At 33.8% G+C, this 25,792-nt stretch overlaps 1 protein-coding gene across 2 annotated transcripts in view; it reads left to right on the top strand.

Annotated features, from left to right (window-relative positions):
• Positions 1–25,792, top strand: part of SP3 (Sp3 transcription factor) — a 61,565-nt gene that overhangs the window by 33,505 nt on the left and 2,268 nt on the right. Inside the window, exons 5-7 of one of the 2 annotated variants that reach the window (XM_054562496.1) lie at positions 13,432–13,624; positions 18,950–19,146; positions 22,229–23,977. In XM_054562496.1, the coding sequence (XP_054418471.1) occupies positions 13,432–13,624; positions 18,950–19,146; positions 22,229–22,545 (707 nt within the window). In that variant the 3' untranslated portion in view covers positions 22,546–23,977. Of the gene's footprint in view, positions 1–13,431; positions 13,625–18,949; positions 19,147–22,228; positions 23,978–25,792 lie in introns of those variants that run through there. The other variant, XM_054562497.1, reaches the window with a different exon arrangement.

Below are 25,792 nucleotides of genomic sequence, written 5' to 3'. Positions count from 1 at the left end.
TTGTCCTTAAGGAAACAGTTTGAAAATCTCAGTATTGCAAACACTGTGGCCATCTTCACTTTTGGGGGTTTAGACTTCTTAGAAGCCTTGGATTCTTTCTTTAGGCCTAATATATCTACTATTTATATTCAATTTTAACAATCCTGGCTATTAAACACATACACATACAGGGTAGATGGCATGAAAACTGATAATAGGATTGAGAGAGGTGAGGTTAAAAATTACATGTAACTTATTGCTGTTCTTGTATCTCTCTCTCCTTTGGTCTTACTAGACTAAATAAGACTGTAAGAAACAATATGTAGTTTGTCCTTGAGTGTTTGGACTAAGAGTATTTGCTTATTCACACTGATGCAATGTTTAGATTTGGTAAAATGGGGAGGTAAACTACTGTAGGATCCAACTTATATTATGGTCATAGTTTGTTTTGAATCAAGAGAAAACAATATTATATTTTCCAGTGTAAATACTTACCACTATATGACTTCAGATTGTCTTTAGTTGTCTCTAAAAATTAAATCTACTGTTAGGATGAATGTTGGGTACTGTTAGGGTTTGCGTAGTGACGGTTGTGATAGCTGTTGGTAACAAATCATTTTCTTGCTGTTTCTTAGATAGCAGCCAAGGATTATTGGGAACTACCATTCTTTTTGATATTTTAATCTGGGTGAACGGTAGAGGAAAACATTGTGTTTCTTTTTAAAAAAGCATTATAGTAGCTTTAAAGTAGTCTCTTTTTTTTTAATATGAAGGAGAGAGGAAAACTAGTCTCTAAAGCTTATGGGGGAAGTGAGGAGCCTTAGGAAAGAATAATGTCTGCAATAATATCTTGATATGTATCCTTCATAGTTATTCTGAACTTCTTACCTGTAATGTTGAAGGTTTTATATGTGAGGTTCCTAAAATAAGTCCTCTGTGGGAGTGGGAAGCAACAAGGGAGATTTTCCCAGATTTTTTTTTTTTATTATGGTAAAAACATGTAACACGAAGTTTGTCATCTTAACCGTTTTAAGTGTATAGTTCAGTAAAGTACTGTATTTTGCCATACATCATGTGCCCCCATGTATAATGTGCACCCGCGTTTTAAGGCACATTATGCATAGGATGATTATACCCATAGTATGCAATCATCATACCTTTGTATAATGGACATCCTTATTTTTCCCTAAAAAATTTGGTCCAAAAAGTGCACATTTTACACGGCAAAATACAATATATTCACATTGCTGTGCAACAGATCTCTAGAACTTTGCATCTTGCAAAACTTAAAACTGTATCCATTCCCCGCTTTCCTCTACTTAGCTTCAGGCAACCTCTTTTCTACTTTTTGTTTCTACTATATGATTTTGACTACTTCAGATACTTCACGTTGGTAGAATATAGCATTTGTCCTCTTGTGTCTGGCCTATTTCACTTAGCACAATGTTCTCAAGGTTCATCCATGTTGCAGCATGGGACAGGATTTCCTTTTAAAAGGCCACACAATATTCCATTCCATGTGTATACATTTTCTTTGTCCTCTGCAGGCTTTAAAATTTTTTCTAAAAAATTTTTTAGAGAGAAGGGAAGGGAGGGAGAAGGAAAACGAGAGGGAAAGAAACATTGATGTAGGAGAGAGGCATGGATCTGTTGCCTCTTGTTTGCCCGCAACCCAGGCGTGTGCCCTGACCAGGAATCGAGTTGGCGACCTTTTGGTTCACAGGTTGGTGCTCAATCCACTGAGCCACCAGCCAGGGCCTCCCCAGGTTTTTAAAGTTACATTAGTTTGATTTGATAAACTAGAATTAAAATCACATTCATATGTAGGGAGGCTAGTTTAAACCTACTGTATCTGGGAACTAGCAATATGGTTTTGCATAGTTGTTTATGTCCTGGCTCTATTCATTTTCAGCAGTGTGACTTTAGGCAAAGTACTTAACCTCTTTGTTTTCCTATCTAGAAAGTGGGAGAAAATATTACTAACCTCAGGGAAGTGGAGAGCATGAAGTAAATTAATATATGTCAAGTGCTTACAATACTGTCTGACAAGTAGTAAATATTATGCAGAAGTTATCAGTATCATCTGGTAAGAGTAGAACACTGTTCCCTTAACAAGGACTTATCTAGTACTTCAGATTAAATAAAGTGAAGTTAATATTTCACTACTTACAGTGTACAGTAAGTCACACAGTCTTTTCTCATGCATTTGTGGTATGACTATAAAATGAAGTCTGTAAGCCATATTAGAAAATCATTGGTATGTTTATATTTGTATGTGTGTCCTATAAAGTTTGTATTTCTAGATTTACTAGGAAGAATAATCCTGTTAACGTATAATCTTCAGTTGGGTAGAAGAGCTTTGAATACAATTTGGAAAACTATTTTTAAAAAGGGAGGTTTTGAAAAAGATAGTAGAAATGAAATTAAAGCTTAACTTTAATTGGGGGTTGGGAGGATAGTGACAGAAGAGTCATGATCCAAATCTAAGGAAATACGGTTTGTGTGAAAGAAACTGCCTAATGTTAAAACAGAGATGAGAGAGAGGAACGAGACCGCGCGAGAGCGAATTTTGAAAAAGAAATTTCCCCTAACGTGTTAACTTATTTTGATTAGACTAGTGAAGTTACATTTTTAGGAATCCATGTCTACAATTTAGAACTCTACCCCTGAAAAATTGAAAATAAAGACTTTTGGGAACTCTGAAATGTTCATAAGCATCTGAATAATTATGAATGTGAAAGATCTAAAATTAGATCTTGTAGGATTATTTTGTAATTCTGTTTAGGTGATTTTTATGGCACATGAAACTGATTAAAGGAGACATGTAAATAAGATAAATTTTTAGAGTCAAATGAAGTAAATCTTATCAGTGCTTAAAATTGTAGGCAGGAGGACAACAAAATCCAAATGAAAGCTATTGATAAAGGAAAATTTCTCATTTTTATCCACAGCACTGTGATTCATATTTATCTAGTAATACTTAAATATGTATGTTCTAGACTTAATAAACTAGTTAAGAATTCATATTAAGTTTCTGTTTTATTGATAAATTATAAATTAGTTTTAGGAGAAGGCATTTAACATTTTCTTACGGTAATATTTTTAATAGAAATCTAGTCATGCCCAGAATTATCAGTGCTTATTATAAGTGATTATACATATTGCTCTTGGTGCCTTCATTAATTCTGTCAGCTGTGTTTGTGTTTCGTGTGACATACCCATTTACTCCTAGACGTTTGTTGTGTGCTTTTAGCCTGCTGTTGCATATTGCTATTTATATATGCTTGGATTAAGTTGATTTATATTTTCTGGTTTTAACTGAGTAACCTTCAGAGTGGACAAGCGCCTTTAATATTTATATAAAGAAACCATGGATTGAATAGAAAAAAAACAATGGAAGTATTACTGAAGCAACAAGAAATTGGTAGACACTTTTCCATTTGCTATTGGTCACATTGAAACTCAGCTTAAATGTTTTGTTGTGACATAGCTAAAACTGAGTTATCACAATTAACAATACAATTACAGTCAAACCTAGTTTCTTCAGTGTCTCCCACCTTGAACAGTTCAGTTCTCAACCAAGCTGTTCATGGAAAAAAAGTCTCCATGGTCGAACAAAACTTCAGTTCTTGACCCCATGACCCTTTCATGCTGATACCTGTATGATTAGTCACGTGTCTTTCAGGCAACAAAGGAGATTTGGTTTTCGAACAAATCACGTCTCGAACAGCCTAATGGAACCAATTAAGTTTGAAAAGTGAGGTTCCACTGTAAAATGATTTCTCTTAATATATCTATTTGTGTTTTATAATACTTTAAAATCAGAATATTATTACATATATGCTTAATTAATAAACACATTTATGAGGTCCATGTTCAAAACTTTACTACTGTTGTTGAACAGTCAGGAAGATTTGGAGAGCAGTGGCTTCATCCTCTTCCTAACCTACAAAAGCAGCCAAACTCTTTGAAGTCAACATGCTATGTAGTGGTGCCTATGGAAGTTTGTTCCATCTGAACCTTCACCACCACACTGTTCCTTAGGAAATTGTGTTTCTCAAATCCCCCTTATTTGATAGTTCTCTACTAAAGGGTGTAGTAATATGTTAAACTATGTCTGTCTTTTATGAAACTATAAACTATGTCAAACTTTTATGTTTGTCCATTGGCTATGTAAGAAAATTAGTCTTCATAATCATATCACATGTTTTTTTTTTTAAATTATTGAAATCTTTTCCTTCAACTCTTGCCCAAGCACAGGGAATTTTTTTCATTTATGTATGCCTTTTGCAAACTTGTTTTATTGGGAGTAGGTCTTGAAAAAACAACTATAAGCATGGGACAGAGATGCTGTCAGTCATGTACCAGGCCAGATAAAAAGGATATTTAAACATTTTGAGGTAGAGTTCACATAGTAAGAAAAAACCAATTCTGTTAGTTTATGAAATTCGTAAACGTGTATGTATGCAAATCTCCTTGAGAATTTCGATTTCAAAAGCTTATACTTTTTTGTATTTAAGCTGGTTTTTCCTTAAGTATCACAAGTCACGTTTAAATAAGTGCTTTTTTATATTGCTAGTCTATATTATACAGGTATTGCTATTGAATATAAAGGTTAATTTACACTCCTTTATATTATTCTTTTATGTTAAATCTACCTTTGTGTTCAAGTTTAGGAATGTCAATGCCATTTTTATAATACTTGCTTTCCCAACAGAACCCTCGGAAAGAGTTGCATGTGCTTGTTTCCAATTCATCTCCTTCCATTCTCTTGTATCTATCCTAGGCAGGGATGTGTATTCACTTCTCTACTTGAAACAGCTCTTTAATGATCTCCAGTGATTACCACGTTGTTACATCCAAAGTCATTTCTCAGTCCTCATTTTACTTGACTTAATCAAGCGTTTGACACCTATAATTATGTTTTCCTTGAAATGACTTCTTGGCTCTGGACACCATTTTCCTCTTATCTTATTGATTGGTTCTTTGTTAACTTTGAAGTGCTTCAGCATTTCTTCTCTCTACACGCCATTCCAGGTAACCAACTATGTATGGTGACAATCCCCAAATTTATATCTGCAAGCCATACTTCTGCCTGAGCAGCAGAACTGTCAATTGCCTGATCAACATCATCATTTGGATATTTAATAAGCACCTCAAAACTTTCATATTCAGAAGTGGGTCCTTGATTGACACTCCTCTACCACAATCTTTTTGACCTCCAGCCTATCCTATTTCCAGTAATGACAACTTCCTCTTTCTAGTTACTCAAGACAAAAACCTTAGAATTGTTTTGACACCTTTCTTGTTCTGTCAGCTCACATAAAAACCATATCATCAAATCTGTTCACAAATGTCTTCACTGTTATCTATGAAACATTTCCTGAATCTAACCATTCCTTATCATTTCCTCATCAACACCCTAGTTTTAGGCCACTGGCATCTTTTGCTTTGATGATTATAGTAGCTACCTAATGTAGTTAGTCACCCTACCTCTCCCCTTGCCTCCCAACAGTTTCTTTTCTATTTTCCTACCCTGTTGTCCACATCCATGAGTCCTTTTTCCTTTTTGTTTGACCCTTTCACCCCTGACCCTCCCCCCATAGCTGTCATCTTGCTCGCCATGAGTCTGTCTCTATTTTGCTTGTTAGTTCAGTTATTTAGATTCCGTATATGAGTGAAGTCATATGGTATTTGCCTTTCTCTGGCTGGCTTATTTCACATAGCATACTGTTCTCTAGGTCCATCCATGCTGTTCCAAAAGGTAAAATTTTCTTTTTTTATGACTGAGTAGTGTTCCATTGTATAAATGTCCAGTAGGTGTTTTAGCCATGCACTCATGTGCTAATGGACTTTTGGGCTGCTTCCCTATCTTGGCAATTGTAAATCATGCTGGGATGAACATAGGGGTGCTTATGTTCTTTTGAATCTAACAGTTTCTTTAATAGAGCATCTGGAGTAATCCTGGATTCATTTTAACAAAATGTAATTGAAATTATATTACTCCGCTACTCTTAATTTTTCAGTGGCTTCTCTCACTCTGAACAAAATGTAAAGCCCTTATAATACTGGCTTATGAGGTAATTTACTATACAATGGATAATATCATGTATGATCTGATCTTATTGCTCTTCCCTCCTTGATCTTATAATTTATTTCTCTTCCTCCACATTCATTTCATTCTAGCCACACAGGCCCCCTTGCTTTTCCCTGAACCAACCAAGCATACACTTGCTTCTTCTGCCTGTAGTACTTTCCTCCTTGCTTGCCCTTTTGCCTTAGTAAGGGTCAAATGTCACCGTATTGGCAAAACTTTCTCTGACCACTCTATTAAAATACCAAATACTTCCCTCTTTTCACTTCCTGTCTGTCCTTATCCTACTTTATACCATAACACTTAACCACCACCTTTATTTGTTTATTTGTTTTGTCTTCTCCCACCTAAGAAGTAACGTGGTAAAGGCATAAACTTAATTCCTGTTTTATCCTTAGAACCTAGAAAGGGTGACCAGGACACTGTAGTCACTTGCACATTTGTTGAGTTTTTTATTTTTAATTTCAAATTATGGACTTAAATGTTGGAGCACACTCATCTTAAGGTTTTTTGTGTTTTTTTTTTTAAATTCCTATGGTGGTGGAGGGAGCTAGTTGATTATATAGGAACTAGAGATGAAGCCACAACAAAAGATGTTGATTGACTGTCTTTAACAGGATTCCTAAGTAATGTCTTATAGATTACTTTTAAGTTTTTATTTAGAATTATCTATATATTGAAACAATATACTTTCAGAAAAATGTACAAGTCATGTGTATAACTTGATGGAATTTTATGAAATGACCATGTAGGGAAAACTACCTCCCAGATCAAGAAGTTGTATGATTACCACTAATCCAGAAATCTCCCTGTACCCAGTCATTACCTCTGGTAAAGGTAGACAGCCACCATGGAATACTTCTTTGCCCATTTTGAGCTTTACATAAGTGAATTTTATATTTATGTATCTGTATGTATAGAGAGAGAAAATATATGTCTTCTTTTGTATAAAGTTATGTTTGTGACATTCCTATTGTTGAATGTAAGTTAATTTTCATTGTTTTAACACATTCCATTGTGTGAATGAGTATATCATAATTTATTTTCCATTTCAATACTAGTGGATATATGAGTTGTTTCCAATTTAGGGTGAATTTTTGTACTTCTAGTGTCATGTGTATGCATTTCTGTTAGAGTGAAATTGCTTGGGTTATAGGATATATACATAGGTTCAGCTTTAGAAGATGTGGCCACAAGATTTTCCAAAGTTGATACACTGATTTATTGTATGCACCCACCCACAATGTGGGAGAGTTTCAGTTGTACCACTACAATTGGCCTGGTCTCTTTAAAATTTTAGCCATTTTGGTAGGTATGTAGGGTATCTCGTGTTTTTAATTTTTTCTGACATCTAATAATATTGAGTAGTTTTTAATATTTTCATGAGCCATTTTGGTGGGTTATTATTTTCTGTTTTCCCTAGTGTTACAAATAGTAGATTTCTAGGAATAACTAGGGACCACAGTGGATATTAATACAGCACAGAAAAAAAATTTTCCTGTCATCTATACTAAGATACTCAGAAGAAATAAACTTGACTCCCTAGTACTGAAGACTTATTTTTAAGGTGTCTGTATTAAATTGGTATGCATTTGGCAAAGGGGAATTATTTAGGATTTACTAGATTATTAATTAATTTTATGATTACGATTCTAAAATAATCCAAATGTGTATGAATACGTGAAATGATTAAAAATTGGGTGTAACATTTGTTTGGGCAATTAATTTATTGAGGTAGCACTTTGTGGTCCTGTGCGTATGAATTGATTTTTAAATTATAAAAAAATTTCTCTTTATGTACTATTTCTAGATAGAAGGAGCATAAAAAAGTAGAGGGCAAAGTCTTTCCAGGAACTTCCTATATTGAAAGTTCCTTGTTGGGGAAGTTTTGTTCATTTGGTCAGATTGTATTTTCTGAGCACTTTTAAATGAAGCAGTCACTATCTACAGGGATCTATGAGCTAAAAAATATAATTCTACCAGAAACACTTATAAAGGAGATAACATTTGAACTAGTTTTAAAGGATAAGTAGAGATTACTTAGATGAAAAGGGAAAGAGCTAGAAAACAGTCCAGGCAGAAGGCACATACAAGGTCATGGCATTGAGAAAGGACATGTGGTCTAAAAATGATGAGAATTTCAGTGTTTTAATATTCAAGTTGGAAGAGCAGGCTGGGACCAGATTGAGAACATTTTTAAATACCAAGTTAATGAGTTGGACTTTATACTGTAGGAAATAGGGAATTAGTGCAAACATTGAACCAGGAAAGTGATGCCATCGAATTTTTATTTAGGAAGAAAATTTTGGAAGCCATTAGAAGATGGATTGGCAAGAGAGGTGAGAGGCTGGAAATGGACTGACAGGACCCACCTGAAGTTGGTAGTTTGAGATGTTAGGTGACTTACAGTGCTTTTATGAAAGGAGAAAGTTTTGGCAGATGGAAAGATGTGCTTAATTTGAACATGTTAAGCTCTGTGTGCCTATATTGCATTCAGATTCAGTAAGAAAGAAAAGTTGTAAGTATCCATGTCCATGACACATTCCTTAAACATATTTTGTAAATTCCAGTAAGAGAATTAGCAGTAGGATCAGGAATGTCCTACAGCATCTTCCTCTCCTCCGTAAAGGTTGCCCTCTCTCATCAGTTGCTTTTTTTGTTCTCATTGTTTTAAAATCTGTCTTTAGGCTCCTCTATCCATTCTTGATATTAGTATTTTATCCTCCTTCTTTCCTGCTGTCTTGTCACAAATGTAAGATGAGCAGCTTTAAAAATGCTTGATAAAACCCCTCATTTTGTGCACTTCAGCCAAATCTGGCTGTGTGATATCCATATGCTATGTCTTTTATTTAACTTGTAAAAGCTAATGCTATGTAGTATTAGCTTTTTGTGCAAGTATTTAACTACATACTAGTTTGTTTTCTAGATTTTTATGTAAATAGAATCATGCCCGTATATGTCCTTTACCTGGCTTCTTTCAGCATCAATATTTTGAGCTTTCTTCATGTTGTAGCATGTATCGGTAGTTCATTGCTTTTTATTCTGAGCCAGTATTCCATTGTGTGGGTATATAGCAAGTCCTTGAATAATCTTTTGTTTACTGTTATTTCCTTATAATGATCATCAGCTGCCATAGCCTGTGTAGTTAGACTGGTTTTGTTACATCATTTTGCTTAAAGGCACAGAACTTAATTGATGATGTTAAGTTAGGACTTAATGTACTACAATTTGTTACCAATTCACCTGTTGAGAGATATGTAGGTTGTTCCCAAGTTCTGGCTGTTACCAATCAACTGCTATAAACATTTGTATACAATTAAATGTATGGACATAAGCTTTCATTTCTTTTGGGTAAATACCTAGGAGTGGAAGTTTGGGCCACAGGTTGGGTGTCTGTTTAACTTTAGAGTTGATTGTACCAGTTTGTTTTTCCACCACCAGTTCCTCCATATCTTTGCCAGTACTTGGTAAGGTCAGTCTTTTAAATTTTAGTCACTCTTATAGATGTGTAGTGATATCTCATTGTGGTTTTAATTTGCATCGTCCTGTGGACTGTTTTTATGTTCCTATTTGTCATTCACATCTTTGGTGTGTCTTGGGTGGCATGCCTATCGAAAGATTTTGCCAGTTTTTTACGGGTTTTCGTTTACTGAGGGTTTTTTGTTTGTTTGTTTTTTTAAGATTTTCCTTATTTAGTTTTAGAGTGCAGGAGGGAGGGAGAAAGAGAGGGAGAAAAACATCAATGTGTGGTTGCATCTCGTCCATCTGCTACAGGGGACCAGGTCTGCAACCCAGGCATGTGCCTTGCACTGGGAATGGAATTGGCGACCCTTTGGTTTGTAGGTTGGTGCTCAATCCAGTGAGCCACACCAGCTGGGGTACTTTACTGAGTTTTGAGACTTCTGTATGTGTGCTGGAAACAAGTCCTTCTTAAGCTATGTCTTTCTAAGTATTTTCTCTCAGTCTGTGGCTTGTCTTTTCATTCACTTAACTGTCTTTCAAAGAGCAGAAATTCTTAGTTTTTATCACTCCCAGTGTATCACTTTGTTTTTTCATGAATTATGCTTCCAGTGTAATATCTAAAAATTATTTTTCTTACTCAAGGACACAGATTTCTTCCAAAAATGTAATAGTTTTAGGATTTACATTAAAATTTTTTTTACTTTTTTATTGGGGTTAGGTTTAACATTAGATCTATGATCCATTTTGTGCTATTTTAAAAACTATGTTGCAAAACATGGAAGTAATTTAAGTATTTACATATGGGTATCCAGTCGTTCCAGCCATTTGTTGAAAAGACTGTAGTTTCTCCACTGAATTGCGTTTGTACCTTTTTTTTGAAACTCAGTTGACCAATGTGTATTGATCAATCTCTAGATTACATTATGTTCCATTGATCATGTGTATCTATCCTTTCACTAATACCACACTGTCTTGATCACCATAGCTTCCTGAGTAAGTTTTGAAATCAGGTAGTACGAATCCTTCAACTTTGATCTTCCTTTTCAAAATTGTTTTGACTGTTCCAGTGACTTTGTGGTTTCATGTGAATTTGGAATCAGCCTGTCATTTTTTCTTTGTTAAGCCTCCTTGGAATTTAATTGGGATTACCTATGGGATTACCAATTTAATGAACCTATTATGAGTTTGAAGAGAACTAAGTTACCAATTGGCAGTGGTTAATTTTCTGTGCCAGATTGACTAGGCTGTGGTCAATCTGTGGTGCCCAGCTGTTTGGTAAAACATCAGTCTGGATGTTGCTGTAAAGACATTTTTAGATGTGATTAACATTGAAAACAGTTGACTTTGTGTAAAACATCACCCTTGGTAATTTGGGTGGGCCTCACCCAATAAAGTTAAGAGAAAAGACTGTTCCATGAGGAGAAAGGAATTCTGCCTCAGACTGCCTTCTGACTGCAACATGAACTCTTGCTGGAATTTTTGGCTTCTCCTATGGATTTCAGACTTTCCAGTCCCCACAACCTCTCTGTAAATACGCATCGTATTGGTTCTATTTCTCGGGAGAATCCTAACACACCAATATTGAGTCCTGAAATCCATGCTTATTGTTGGGAGAGGGGCCAACGTGAGGGGAGGAGGCAGCACCTTTTATACAGGGTCCTCTAGCCCCTAGTAAGTCACATGTGCGGCCTGTCAGAGCTCGGCTTGGCAGCCTGGCTCCACTGCCAGGGGCCATCCAGATCATCCTCCCAGTGGTCTTGGCAGCCAAGGAAGGAAGTTGGGGAGCTCCTCCCTGTGGGAGACAACAGGGCAGCCATGGATTTGCGGTATTTGTGCACAGGGTGTGCTTGAGTGTGGCTGCGTGTATCTAATTCTTAAGTTATAATTTCACTGGGGAAGTAGAAACCAATTTCTCCTTTAATTTCCAGCCATTGCATTCTCTCTGCATCTGAGGTCTAGCACAGTTTGTGGTACATAGTAGCTAATCATTTACTGGATGAATGAATGTGCCTGTATCCTTTCTTCCTTCATGTAAGAAGAAGAGGTGGTTGTGCTCCACCAGCTTTAACTTCTAAGTGCTCTGGCTTATCTCCTTTGCTCCTGACTCCTTATAGATTTGACTCCAGCGTTTTCAACCTCTCCCTCTGTAATGGATCTTTCCCATAAGCATTTAAATATGTTCAAGCCTTTTCTATCTTTAAAAGCAAAACAAAGCTATCCCCCGCCCCCCCAACTCTCTCCTCCATCCTGTTTAGTTTCTACTGGTATGTTTGTCTCTCTCAAGCTAGACTTCTTGAAAAACAAACTGTACTTGTTACTAAACACTTTCTTCTTGTTTAAGTCTCTTTCTTTCTTGATATATATGCACTATTCCATGTTGAACAATTTCTCTCTTCTTGAAACACGTTTTTCCCCCTTTCTTTAATGTAGAACATTTTCCTGGCTCCTTTTTGTCTTTTCAGGTTCCTCATCTTTGATCTACTCTTAAATGCTGGTGTTCCTCATAAACCACTTTAAATTCTCATTCTACTCCCAGTCATTGAGCAAATGAACCTACTTCCTTGGATGAACTCCATCGCTGTGTGTACTTGATAATCCCAGTATCTCTAGCATGCACCTCGTTCTGTGTTCCAGACCTGTAGGTCAGGCTTCTTTTTTTGTATGTTACAAGCAGTTTCAACTCCATGACCTTCAACCTTGAGCTCATTAACTGTCCCTACACATTTCCATCTTGACCTTCTCCATGGTTTCCTATATCAGTAATCCACATTACCCTCTGCTTTATTGCTCAGGCCAGAATCCTCTCTCTTTTCAGTAATCCACACTGTTGTCTGCCTGCTTTGTTGCTCAGGCCTGAGTCCCTGCTCTTTCCATATTTCCCCCTGTTCTTAGTTATGGTTATTCTGATAAACTAGTTTTAAACTGTTAAAAGCTATTTTTCTTGATTGTAGGTTATATATTCTAGTTTGTCATTGATACAAATTTAGGAGGTTTGGCATACATTTGATATTTTTAGGCTATTTTGCCAAATTATTAGTGACTAGCAGATCTGAAATAGATTTCCATTAAGATTCTTTAGTTTGCACAAATCAAAATAAAAATTAGTAAGAATTTTACCAAAAATGGTTATATTCAGTGGTTGTTGTAAATTATATATTCTTTCTTTTAAAAAGAATCAGTTTTCTAAGAGTAAAAAAACCTTCTTTAGTTGCTAGTTGAAAATGATGTACAATTATTGATATAAATAAATATGTTTAGCTCTGCTGAGATGATGACATAACTTCTTGCCATATTCACAGTTTTTCACTGTTGCTCAATTTGTTTCCCAGTCTGGTTTATAATAAAATTCACTGAAAATAGAAACTGTCTCATACTTTTATACCTCCTTTCACAGTGATGTTGTGGCCATTCTAGATATTTTAGTAATGATTGATGTTTAATGCTTAAGTATGTGAGTAAGAGTTTGAAGCAAATGCTACCTTCTTTTTGCATTCACATAGTACCTACAGACTAGGTTGTAAAAGACAGGTTTAAGTTACTAGGTTTTCTTTCAGTCTGAATTGATGTTGGATTTATTGACAAATTGAACAATTATAATTGAAGTTTCAGATTGTTTATGACTGAACTTTGCTTATTTATAAAACTACTTTTTCTTAATCTTTTAAAATAACAAGCTCATGCTGTCTGTCTTCCCTTTTTGGCTTAATCTTTGATATTTGGAATAAAAGAGATTGTTTTGAAAGAATAAGCCACAAAAAGCAGTGGTGATTATGCTCCATAAACAGATGCTTTTTGACTTCTACATAGTATTTACTTTACCTTAGTGTGGCTTAGAACTCATGCTATCTTTTTGGACCAGTGGGCTGCTTCACATCTATATTTGTTTTCTTCTTTAGATATTAGGATCAAGGAAGAAGAACCTGATCCTGAAGAGTGGCAGCTCAGTGGTGATTCTACATTGAATACCAATGATCTTACACACTTAAGAGTACAGGTGGTAGATGAAGAAGGGGACCAACAACATCAAGAAGGAAAAAGACTTCGAAGGGTAGCTTGCACCTGTCCCAACTGTAAAGAAGGTGGTGGGAGGTATGCATACATGAAACATATTTTTTTTTTTGAGACTGCTGAAACCATCACCCAAATTTTTAAAATTCTGCATGCCATATCACTTAATTATGGGATATTTTTCGTTACATGATCATTTTGTGTATATATGTATGAGTATGGCAGAAAAAATTAAGAGAACAAAATATTTCAAATTAAAATTTTCACATCTTAACACCCTTTTTGAAACTAAAATTACTTGGTTGACTATTGAAAAAGAAAACAAAACTAGCGTTAACACAGATGCCATTTAACAGGCCAATGTCAGAAACAGCCCATTTGCAAATTGGCCTTGGGATTTGCCTAAACACAGATAAAAGATTGATTCTTAACTTGAGAATAGCAGTTGTATAAACATAAGAAGTTCAGAAATAGTTGATAACCATAGATATTATTTTCAACAGAAATAAATAATAAGCCTTGATGGAATTTTTTAAGAAGTAGAACTGTAAAATTTCACTTCAGTGTTTTTAAAAATAAACATTAAGACAATAATGTGACAGGAATAAACTCAAAACAGATCAGTAATTAAGTGTGGAAGGATTAAGCTTAATTAGGGGATGGAGACTCAGATCATATTTTAAAAACATAAAATCTAGCTTTATTTTGTTTATAATAGGAACACCTCAAATAAATTGGTACAGGAATGTTGAAGTTAAAAGGATGGAAAAAGATTAGGCAAATGTTAAAAAGAGAACTTGGATAGCAATTTTAGAATTAAGCAAGGTAGGATTAAGGTGAAAATCATTAAATGGATAGATGGGATATATTAATAATACGAAGTTTTCACCAAGAAGACTTAGTAGTTATAGTATATTTTCCCCATGTTTTTGAAATACATAGAGCAAAAACTGAGAACTGTAAAGACATACTAACCAAATACCTAGCTGTAGTGAAAGGCCTTAACATACCTCTCTCAGAAATGCACTGTTTAAATAGATGCCCCCCAAATACTATTGATATTAACTGTTAATGAGTTTGATATAATAGAGACTTAATTTGCCTTTGAGTTGGTCTTATTAGTTGATTAGCACATTGGTTAGCCAATTAGCAATAATAGTAATGATAATAACTTCTAACACTGAGAGCTTTACTATGTTCTAAATAGTTTTAGAAGTAAGGCATAGAGAGGTGACCGACCTGTATGAGTACATACAACAGGTATCTGGTCCTGGTTTCTTACTCGGGAGCTTTACCACTGTACTGCCTCTTGAGTGTATTTGCTTCTACATCTGATGCTTAGATATTTATATTTACTGGTAATTATTCAGTTGTTTGAAATTTTATTTATTTGAAATAGTTTGGTCAATTTAAATAAGTGAAATTCTAGTTAGGCAAAAACTTACGAAATTGACTAATTTTTTAGAGGAACTGTCATAATAATTGTTTTAAAGTTGAATCAATTGAGGATGAAGGTCTGGCCTGTCTTATTCTTTAAAATGAAAATCTTTAAAATATGTTTATTAAACTAATGCATGCTCATAAAAATTCAGAAGTATAGAAGAATATAAAAAGAATATCAAAACCCTACCTTACTTCAGGATAACCATTGTGATATATATATATATATATATTTTAAAATATATATTTTAAAATATATATATATATTTTAAAATATATATATATATATTCTTCCAGACTTTATATATATTTTAAAGCACAATCATTTTATTCTCACTGCTTTATATGTCTGTTCTTATTTTGGAAATTTTTGTGACCATATTTCTCTGTATAGTTTACATCAATTTTTTTTTTTTTATGGCTGTGTATTAAGTAGTCTGTTGTATGGATGCATAAGACTTTAACATCTCTTTTTGGAGTTTATTGTTATTCTAATCCTCACATATCCATCTTTGTGCATTTGTCTGATTATTTCATCAGTGTAAGTTGGCAGAAGTAGAATTTTGGATCAAAGGGAGTTGTGTGCTAGAAAGACTACCAATTTATACTTCCACCAGTGGTGTATGAGAGTATTTGCTTTTGCACACCCTTTCCAGTAATGGATTTTACCATTTTTTTTCAAACCTTTTAAAGTCTGACAGATGAAAAGTAATATCTCAATATTGTTTTATTTAGTATATTTTTATTACTTTGTGAGATTGAACATTTTTTGGTGTGTTTACCATTTTAGAACTTTGTGAATTGTTTTTCTATGTCTTGTGAATCTGTTAATTTGTGTGTTTAATTCTGTTATATGCAGATATTTTTAAGCGTTTTTAAAATTTTTAAATTTTTAGTTGGTCAGTCTTTGCCTTGGTATCATACTTTTTAAAGTCTTTTCAATCCTGAGGATTCTGAAAGTGTTTATATTTTTTTCTAGAAGTTTTGTGAGTTCATTTTAAAATAACTTACTCTAAGCAATCAAAATTGATGTTCTTAAGAAAAACAATGTATTGTTAGAGCTCTATGAACAGAATTCAGCATATGTATGGTAGGCACAATTGTATCATTAACAATTGCTGTATCTAATTAATAAAAGCATAAAACTTATAGCAAATCCAAAATATTTCAGTGTGTCCTGCAAAGGCGAGGTAGGTGGTACTTTAAAAACGTTTAGAATATTAGCCTTTTTTCTCAAGTCATATTCTTCGGGGAAAAAAATAGTATCTGTAAGGTGGCATTAACTTAGAGAACTAAATTTGTTTACCTCTCTGAGCAAGGTGTAAAATACAATTAAATATAAAAAATACTATTTATTTGGCCAATATCTGTTAAGCAAAACCACCCTTCAGAAATTTTTTACTCTAGTGGAAGAGACAATAAAGTGAAATACATTCTAAAGGCACTGTTGTTAGGTAGGTTTTGTGTGGATTAAACATCAATCCATATTTTAAAAATGAAACTATTTTGCAAAATCTTTTTCTTTTTGTTTGGTTAGCGTTTCAGTTTGTGTCCCCTTTCTCCCACCCAAGTAAAAGAAAGACTTGATTTATTTAGCTTTTATTAACCCCTCTGCCTTTAGTTTATTCCGTGTCACTCTCTCTTGGCATTATTAAATTATTTGGAGCATGATTAGGCACACAAGAGTAGTAGTAACTTAAAATTGTCTTTTCAGGCTATATAAAGGTATTAGCAGAATGATTATGAAAATCAAGAAAACTTAAGGCTGTCTTTTGTTACCTGAAGTTTGTTGAGAAATTTACTTCAATTCTTTTCCTGCCTTTACATCACCTGCCATAAATCCATATCTAGGATATTTAGATCTTATCTGTAATAAAAACTTGGACCTGGGTGTTGACCTTTTCCCTTACATTATATATTTGTGTGCGCCTGTCTCCATTTTTATTTTCTTTCTTAGATGCCTGTCCCATTTCCAAACAGTGAATATTTTTTTATTTCCGTATAATGAGGAATACCTTTACTATCTTTAATAATAAGGAATATCTTTATCTTTCCCTGGCTTCTTGGTTCTTCGAGAACCCAGATTTTTGCTACAATATGTTAACAATCTTGTGCTTTCTCAGTGTTCTCAAGCTAAATTTTGCTAAGTTAGTAAAATAGCACTTTTGGGTTTACAAAAGCACAATGATTTACCTGAGTTGTAGGCTTAGAGGAGAGGCAAGAACTCATGAGTACAAGAGTGAACTGAATTGGGTTCTCGAGTACAACAGTGAACTGAATTGGGTTCTCTGTGAAATTGCTATGGTGAACACAATATATAAAATTGTTTCATATGCCAGTAGCCACAGGCTTTGCTCTTTTTCTTAGGGCTATTAAAGAAAAAAATAAATTTAAAAAGCTAAATTAAATGGAAACCATATTGGCTTTGGTTAAGACTTTGGCATTACAGATGAGCCAGAAAAACCTGTTTCACTCAACTCAGCTCTTTTAAGAGAGTTGTAGAAATTGGGGGTGGACTGGAGCAGAAACTAGAATTGTGTTAGATTATGACATCCTTGCCCTTGAGACAACAGCATGACTCCTCCTTGTCTTTACTTATGCTATTCCTCTGCCTGGAATGCCTTCCCTCCTTTCTATCTAAATCCTACCCACCTCCTCCACGAAGCCTTCTCTAACTACTGGAGCCCACATTGATGTCTCCCTGTTCAGAACACCTATGGCATCTAACAGCCAGCACTGCACCGTTTAGCACTGTTTGTCCTATGGCAATTTCACATGCTACTGAGTGTGAGTACATTAAAATATAAATGTGGGGAAATACGCATTTTTCCAGTAAAATTTGAAAAATGATAGGTGTGTTATATACAGGAGGATTTTCAGGCTTATGGAAGTTTTACAGGCTATAGCTTAGACTGAGATTGGGGGAGGAGGGAAAGTTGGGGGGATTCTTAAATGTACCTTTGTTAATTTCAGAGAAGCATTGCAAAACTTATGTAATATGATTATGATAATTGTGATTCTAAAATGTCATGTTTTTTTATAAACTCATTTTTATTCAGTAGCAAGCTTAATTTTTTTTTTTTAAAGCTTGAGTAATAACATTTTAAGTAGTGTTTAATATTACTTGAATATCAGTTCTGGAATCAAAATTTTTTCTTCTTGCTTAGGCTAAAATACCTCTGTTCACCCATGTAAGCATGTATCTCCTAAACCCTGTTCTTGATTATCAATATTGAAATATAACAAATGTCAAATTTTGCGATCTAGAGAAACTGTATTTAATTATACATGTGATGTATAATTTTTGATATCTTTACATGGTTAATACAAAGGGAATTTTAACTGTAAAGATAATTTTTATTTATATTTATTTCATGTAGTGTTAAGGAAGTTAAGACAAAAGCATTGTCCAGATTTTTATAAAAACTTTCTCCAGTGTACATTCAGGGTGTGGCCATACAAATATATGAATAAATATTCTTAAATCATGTTCAAATCTGCTAAGGTGCCTACCTACCTTTTAATTGTACCTGTGATTAGTTATGCATTCATGCTTGGTTTGTTTCTGTTTTAAATTAGTTGACAGCATGACTTTGAGTATATCACTTAGTTTCCCATACAACTAAATTGGCATTGGGCCTATGCATAGAATTTGTGAATGGTTCTGATAGAGTAATAAGTAGCTTTAGTATATATTTTTTGTATGTGAAACATCTAAATTATATAATACTTGAGCATATTTACACTTGGGCAGCAGTTGCATTAATTTTGGAGTAAAATTAATATGTAAAACTTACATGTTTGAGATACATAAAGTTTTATTTAAATTGATTTTAATTGGTCTTGGTTGCTGATTGACCTCATGGTAATAATGTCTTTTTGAAATTCAACATGGGGATATATGATATAAGTGGTCCATTTGAATATTTTCATGTAAGTATATATTATTCTGTGTGTGTTTTTTAGAGGTACCAATCTTGGGAAAAAGAAGCAACACATTTGTCATATACCAGGATGTGGTAAAGTCTATGGGAAGACCTCACATCTGAGAGCTCATCTGCGTTGGCATTCTGGGGAGCGCCCTTTTGTTTGTAACTGGATGTTCTGTGGTAAAAGATTTACTCGAAGTGATGAATTACAGAGGCACAGAAGAACACATACAGGTTACTAATATTTACTTTTAACAGACAGAAATGAATTATAGGGCTACATACTACCTTGGAAGTTTTTTTTAGCATACCTCACTGAGCTGAATTTTAAAAGTGTTATTAATCATACCAAATTTTTACCTTCAGTAATGCCAATTTAAAAATATGAATTCCAAACAAGCCAGTATGACTTATCTTGTAAAATAACATTTTATTTTATGCAGACTTTGGTTAGGTTTTGGGTTTTGTTGCTTTTTTTTCTTTTGACAGCATTATGCCATGTTTGTGCTATTATTGTTTATGTTAACATTTTAAATTAGTTGTCTGCTTTTCTTGATCTTTTTATTCTTTCATCTTCCTCAACACTTTAGTAAAGGATAATTCCTTTTTCTCTGATGAATTTAGGCATTTCACCTTTTTTCTTGTTTTAATATCTGTGAAGTAAGCAAAAGACATTCATTGAGGAATAACCAAGGCATTGTTGATGTCAAGATTCATTTAATTGTTTTTATATAGTGTGTGGTTGTTAATATGAAAAGGACTTAGGAATGACCCAAACTGAGTCCTAGTTTACTGTAACTTAGAGATGGTTTTCTCCTACCACGTAAAGATCAAGGTATTTCATCAGTCTGTGCTCAACACTGAAATATTGAAAAATATGTAATGCATTTACAGTCCCTAGAGAGCTTAGGAGAAAGACGCATGATGACATGGAGGGCATTATGGATTCTAAAGTCTTCTATATCTGTATTCAAATCCATGTACTCTTTAGATTAAGCAAATAAGCTGTCTCTTGACTCTGCTTTCACATCTCTCGTATTACTTTAAATGTTACATAAAATAACCTGAAGTATTTTGTAGTATACATATTAGATGCTCTACTTGTTTCCATCTCTCTCATCATGTAGGTATACACATGAACTGTTTGTAGCTGCAACAAACAATATAAGAAAGTAGGTAAAGTAATGCTCAGAGGTAGAAATCATTATTGCTTGGGATAGAAAGGCATTTGTTTTGGGGCAGTTGGCTGGAATAGTAGACCTTAAGATGGCCCTGTAACAGACTTTTCCTCAGTGGAATTTGATCAGCAGGATATAAAAAGCAGTGTAAAAAGGGAGGAAAGGTCTGTGATACGATCAGATGTGTGGGAAACCCTGGGTTAAAGAGGGTTACATGTACCTTCAACGCAACTTCTTAAGACCTTTCATTGAATGTTAATGAGTACCATGCACCTCTGTGTGTGTCCTGGGGGGAGGGTTGTAGTGTGTGTAGCATTTCCTGACTGTCTTTCATCATTGTGCCTTTTGCTATGGAACATCTTTTCAGGACTAGTGTTCCAAGAGCAACTTGGGAAATGCCTCTCAAAAGAATAGTATGTGAATAAAAGAGCTGAGATACCATTTGACATGAGTGGAAGTGAGATTTTATATAACACATTCTTCTAAGTACGATTGAGCCATAATCCTAGCTATCTGCAGGTTAGTCTTACATTCCCATACCACTTATTGGAGTGGTGAAGTTTTGTACTATAATAAAATTTGGTATTTAAGGAAGATTTGTCTAGCATTGATTTGTTGGGTTTGAGAGGGAAAGACAAGGGTGTCATTGCAGTATAATTCAGGTATTAGGTCTGATGAAGACCTACCTAGAGTAGAGGTGCTGGAACAGGAGATAGTAGAAAGTTAGGAAAATATTAGATTTATTGATGGATTTCTCTCTAGATTCCTTTTAGGTTGGCCTTTGCATTATCTTCCAGTCATCTTACATAGTAGGTCTTCAGCGTAGTAGAATTAAGCCTGTCTTTTATATTAAAAACATTCATGCCGGGAGAGAAATTTAGGTATCAGGGTCTTATTAGCTTTAACATGATGATATATTAGGCTTGCCCTTAAATTATTCCAGCTGAAATCAAGTCAGCTAGCCATCTCTTGGGGTTACTCAGTCTTACTGGACCTCAAACTTGTATCTTTGCTTTAATCTATACGTATTCTATAGTGGCTTGAATTCAGATTTAGGAGCTGGAGGTTTAATGTCATGGATACAACACATTAACAGTTCCTTAAGTATAGCTTAAAACTGTATACTTTTCTTTAAAGAAATACAATGAATCCTCACTTAAATGTGGTTGGTAGGTTCTTGGAAACCAAGACTTGAAGTGAAATGATGTAGAACAAAAACAGTTTTACCATAGGCTAATTGATGTAAACGAGTTACGTTCTTATGGCATATTTTGGATCCCCAAAACATCACTACACTTCTGGATAAAGACCCCAAACACTTCTAATATTGAACACCTGAACTACATGTGAGGTGTGTGTGTGTGTGTGTGTGTGTGTGTGTGTGTGTGTATCTCAATACTTTCTCTCTCTATATCCTTTCTGTATATCTCAATATTCTTTATTTTTTTAAGAAAGATGAATACAAAGAAAGGATTTTCCATCCTCCTTATCCCAGGTTCAGTGGTGTGGGTGGCTGGAGCCTCTTGGCAGCTCTCAGCACATGGAGGGAGCCTACCCTGCACAAAACGCCCTTCCAAGGCAGGGTGCGCTCTCCCTTGCACTGCCACTTGCTCAGACTGGGACAGTGTCGACACACCAGTTCACCTCGCATGCATCTTTTTTGGGATGTAGGAGGAAATCAGAGTACTTGGAGAAAACCGCGCACACAGGAAAATGTGCAAACTTGACACAGACAATGGCCCTGCTAGGAGTCAAACTTTTTTACTTACTGTTTTACAAAGATGAACAAAATTTTGTTCGAGAATCTCTTGAATGTTACAGATGATCTTTTTTCAGTTGATATCTTGTAACATGTTTCAAAACAAACTATTAGCATAGTGGAGGTGTTAAAATGTTATCTGAATGACCATCTGTAGTAAGTTTGAAGATTGCTTTTCATCAAAAAGCAAAGATGACATTTTGAGGAGAAGTATTTTGAAAGAGATTTGCAGAGGCAGGCAGCTCATGAAACTTAATACAATTTAAATGAACTCTGTTCCCTTACCTGTCAAGTGTTGGCTTATTTTCTTTCTCAGGGAATTATCAGTCTATTAATGTTGAATTTTGAAAACTAAGTAACTTAATTTTATTTCTAACAGGTGAGAAGAAATTTGTTTGTCCAGAATGTTCAAAACGCTTTATGAGAAGTGATCACCTTGCCAAACATATTAAAACACATCAGAATAAAAAAGGTATTCACTCTAGCAGTACAGTGCTGGCATCTGTGGAAGCTGCACGAGATGATACTTTGATTACTGCAGGAGGAACAACACTTATCCTTGCAAATATTCAACAAGGTTCTGTTTCAGGGATAGGAACTGTTAATACTTCCACCACCAGCAATCAAGATATCCTTACCAACACTGAAATACCTTTACAGCTTGTCACAGTTTCTGGAAATGAGACAATGGAGTAAATATTACACAAATACTTATTCATTGTGGTTATTTTTATACAGTAGTGAGAAGAATATTGTTCCTAAGTTCTTAGATATCTTTTTATTGATGTGCAAAAATTTTTGGATTGACAGTAACTTGGTTATACATGACACTGAAATGCCTTACTTTGTATGATATTCCATAGTATATTAAAAATGGTAAAATTGCATGGGTTTTGTAGGTACTTTTGGAATCTAGAAGAAATGAAATTTTACCAAGTTATATAAAGAGAAAATTGAATTTAACAATGAGAATGGTAGTCTAACCAAATGCATCAATCCTGTGTGGTTTAGTGTAAAAATGAGAACATGTTGGTATTTATCTATTGTAAGATAAAGAAAAGTTGGTGGGTGAAAAGAAATCATGTTATGATAAAAAAAATTTTTTTGTAATTTTCTTGATGACTGGAATTTTTATTATGCATAACTGACAAATCAAGTTTCCAAGCAAATGTTACATAGTGTAGGCTTTACTTAGCTTATCAATTTGTCATTTTGAAGCTAATTATTTTAATTAGGTTAACTATGTACAATATTTTAAGCATTACTCTTGTAAGATTTTGAAAACTACATTTTAACATGGAACTCTAGGGATAGTCACCTTTTAAATCCTGTTGAAAAGCCATGTTTAAAATTTAATTTGCCAAAATAATGTCTTGTTAATATTCTTTCAATAATGAAGTTGGGCAATATAACCAATGTTTAAAAAAGTTTAAAATGTATAGGTTGAGGCATTTGGGTGGTAAGAAAATGTTATAGTGAAATACCCCTTTTCTTGCATATTGGAGGACCAAAAAAATAAGGTGTATTGCGTCTTAGCAGTGACTTTTTTATCCAATCTTGTTTCCAAAAACCATATGTCTGCCAGGGCCTTAAAAGCCATCATGTAAATTACCAATAAAGTATAACATATGCAAACATAACAAAATCACTTCCATAGTGACGATACTCCAACCATATGGATATTAGTCATAGAAAACTAGTGGTTTTATGATATTTTTTTAAGTCTTTTTTTTTTTTTTTTTTTTGTCTAGGTAGTCAGTCTGCACTTAAATATCAACCATTTTCCTTTTTTGCTTCTTCCCTTAAAATTTATATGTATCAGTACATTTAATTGAAAAACATATGTTTTTTATTATGCTGTATTTTCTTTTTATTTTTTAATTATTGTTTATATTTTCAATTATTAAAAAAATGTACAAAATAAAGTTTCATTGCTGGTCTTGTAAAAGCTATACAATTTTCCTAAATGTATACTTATAACTGCAGCAGTTCACCTATTTCAAAAATTTGGAATTCTGTTCATTTGTTATCTTAAGACCACCTCAAATTTAAAGGCTACCTTATTGTACGTTTAAAGTGTATTATAACAGTGTGGTAGTTAATAAAACACTATTTTTTTTCTTTTGAGTTTGTTGTATTCCTATGTATTTAAAGTATTGCAGTAGTATGGGGTAAGAAAATCTGTGTGGTTTTTCTTCAACTTAGCCTTTTATTTGCCTGTTGTTAATTTCAGACACCAAAATTATCATAGGTATATTTAATTAAAATGGGATGAATAGAGACATCAGCAGAGTACTAATTTTTCACCTTAATAAGAAGCTTATTAAGTAAAACTTGGAAAAATTCTTTTATTTGCCCACATTGAGTAATAGCAGTTTTATCAATGCCATTTTGCAAACCCTTGTTTTTTATGTGTTTGATCTTGTTAAAACAATGCAGAATGTATGATTTATCAAAAACTTGAGTTTACATGAAAATTCTTAAAAATGAAAAGATCAGCTTTGGTAATGACAGCAAGTTATTTGAAAAGGTTATGTTTTGAATCTGCGTGTCTTAAATTTGCTAAAATCAGGGTAGGAGTAAGGGAAAATGTAACAGTATTAACACAATTGTACTTTAGATATTTTTAAAGTAAAAATCCAGTTCTCTCCACATGTCTACAGTGGGGGTAAAGATTTCCATTCTCTATTTTCCAGGCTCAATCAGACACTGTCAATAACATCTTTGAATATATAGGACAACTCTAGGTGCACATATAAACACACAGTTTCTCTGAATGAAGGTTAAGCTCGTGATTTGAAATAGGACTTAGAATTATAGGAATTAATCAATGGAATATATAGTTATTTTGAAAATACAGACATTAGATTTTGAATCTTTAAACTTTTAAATATTTTTTTTTTTTTTAGGATGTGTGAAGAGGATTATGTTAGGTTGTTTACTAAGCAAAATACCTGTAAGTCAGGAGATTAAAAAACTCCAGTGATAGTAGAGATGTTTTAAAATAATACTGCATACTGAAATTTTACATTTAAGTTTATAGACTGTTTCTGATTCATGAATTTTCAAACCTATTTTATCAGTTCTTAGAGCATGAATACAATGAAGAAAGTAGTCTTAAAAATTACTTAAGTTTTTTGTAGTTTTCTTTTGAGTGCTCATTAGAAAGATTCATCAGTGAGCTTTGAATCTTTACCTAACAAAGAAATCAAAGTATTCACCTTAGCATAGGCGATTTTTAAATATTTCTATTTTTGTATGAAGAAAATGTTGAACATGTTTTGGAAACATATTTGAAGAATTACCCTAAAGTCATTATTTTCTAGTTTTGAATCTTGTTCATGAGTATAATATTTACTGTAAATACAGGGGTCGGCAAAAGTAGGTTTATAGTTCATATGGTAAACAATACAAAAATAAACTTGTGTACCCAGAACTATACACCTACTTTTGCCCACCCTATATACCCTTTAATAGTTACTTAGAAATGCTTTATTTTTGTAAAAGCTAGAGTTAATGTATATTCAGTGTATTTACATAGAAATAATTCCTATTTATCAGAACATACTCATCTAGTAGACCAGGTGTCTCTGTACTCTATACCTTAATTTAAAGAAAATATCACATAAGAAAATTTTATTTCCTGTATATTGAGAGTTAAGGACTTCAGTTAACCAAAAAGTAATTCAGTTAAGCAAAAAGCATATAAAGCTTTAAAGGAGTACACCTGCAAATGTCAGGTTCCTTTTAAGTAACTGGCCAAATAACAACAATGCTTACAATATTTCAAATAGTGAAATCACTTAAATGTTAAGCATACATGTACATACAAACTGAAGGCATGTCAAAACATTTCATGGAAAATAGTTCTTAGCCACTATTCAACTGAAAATGCTAAGAGCATGTTGCAATGCCCAAAGGTCTAGCTTCATCCTTGATCTAC

The sequence above is a fragment of the Pteronotus mesoamericanus genome, unplaced genomic scaffold (genome assembly GCF_021234165.1).
Source record: "Pteronotus mesoamericanus isolate MK-2021 breed Mesoamerican mustached bat unplaced genomic scaffold, CSHL_Meso_final scaffold_651, whole genome shotgun sequence".
NCBI classification, from domain to species: domain Eukaryota; kingdom Metazoa; phylum Chordata; class Mammalia; order Chiroptera; family Mormoopidae; genus Pteronotus; species Pteronotus mesoamericanus.
The sequence above is the reverse complement of the archived record's forward strand: the minus strand, read 5'-3'. Positions and strand labels throughout refer to the sequence as shown.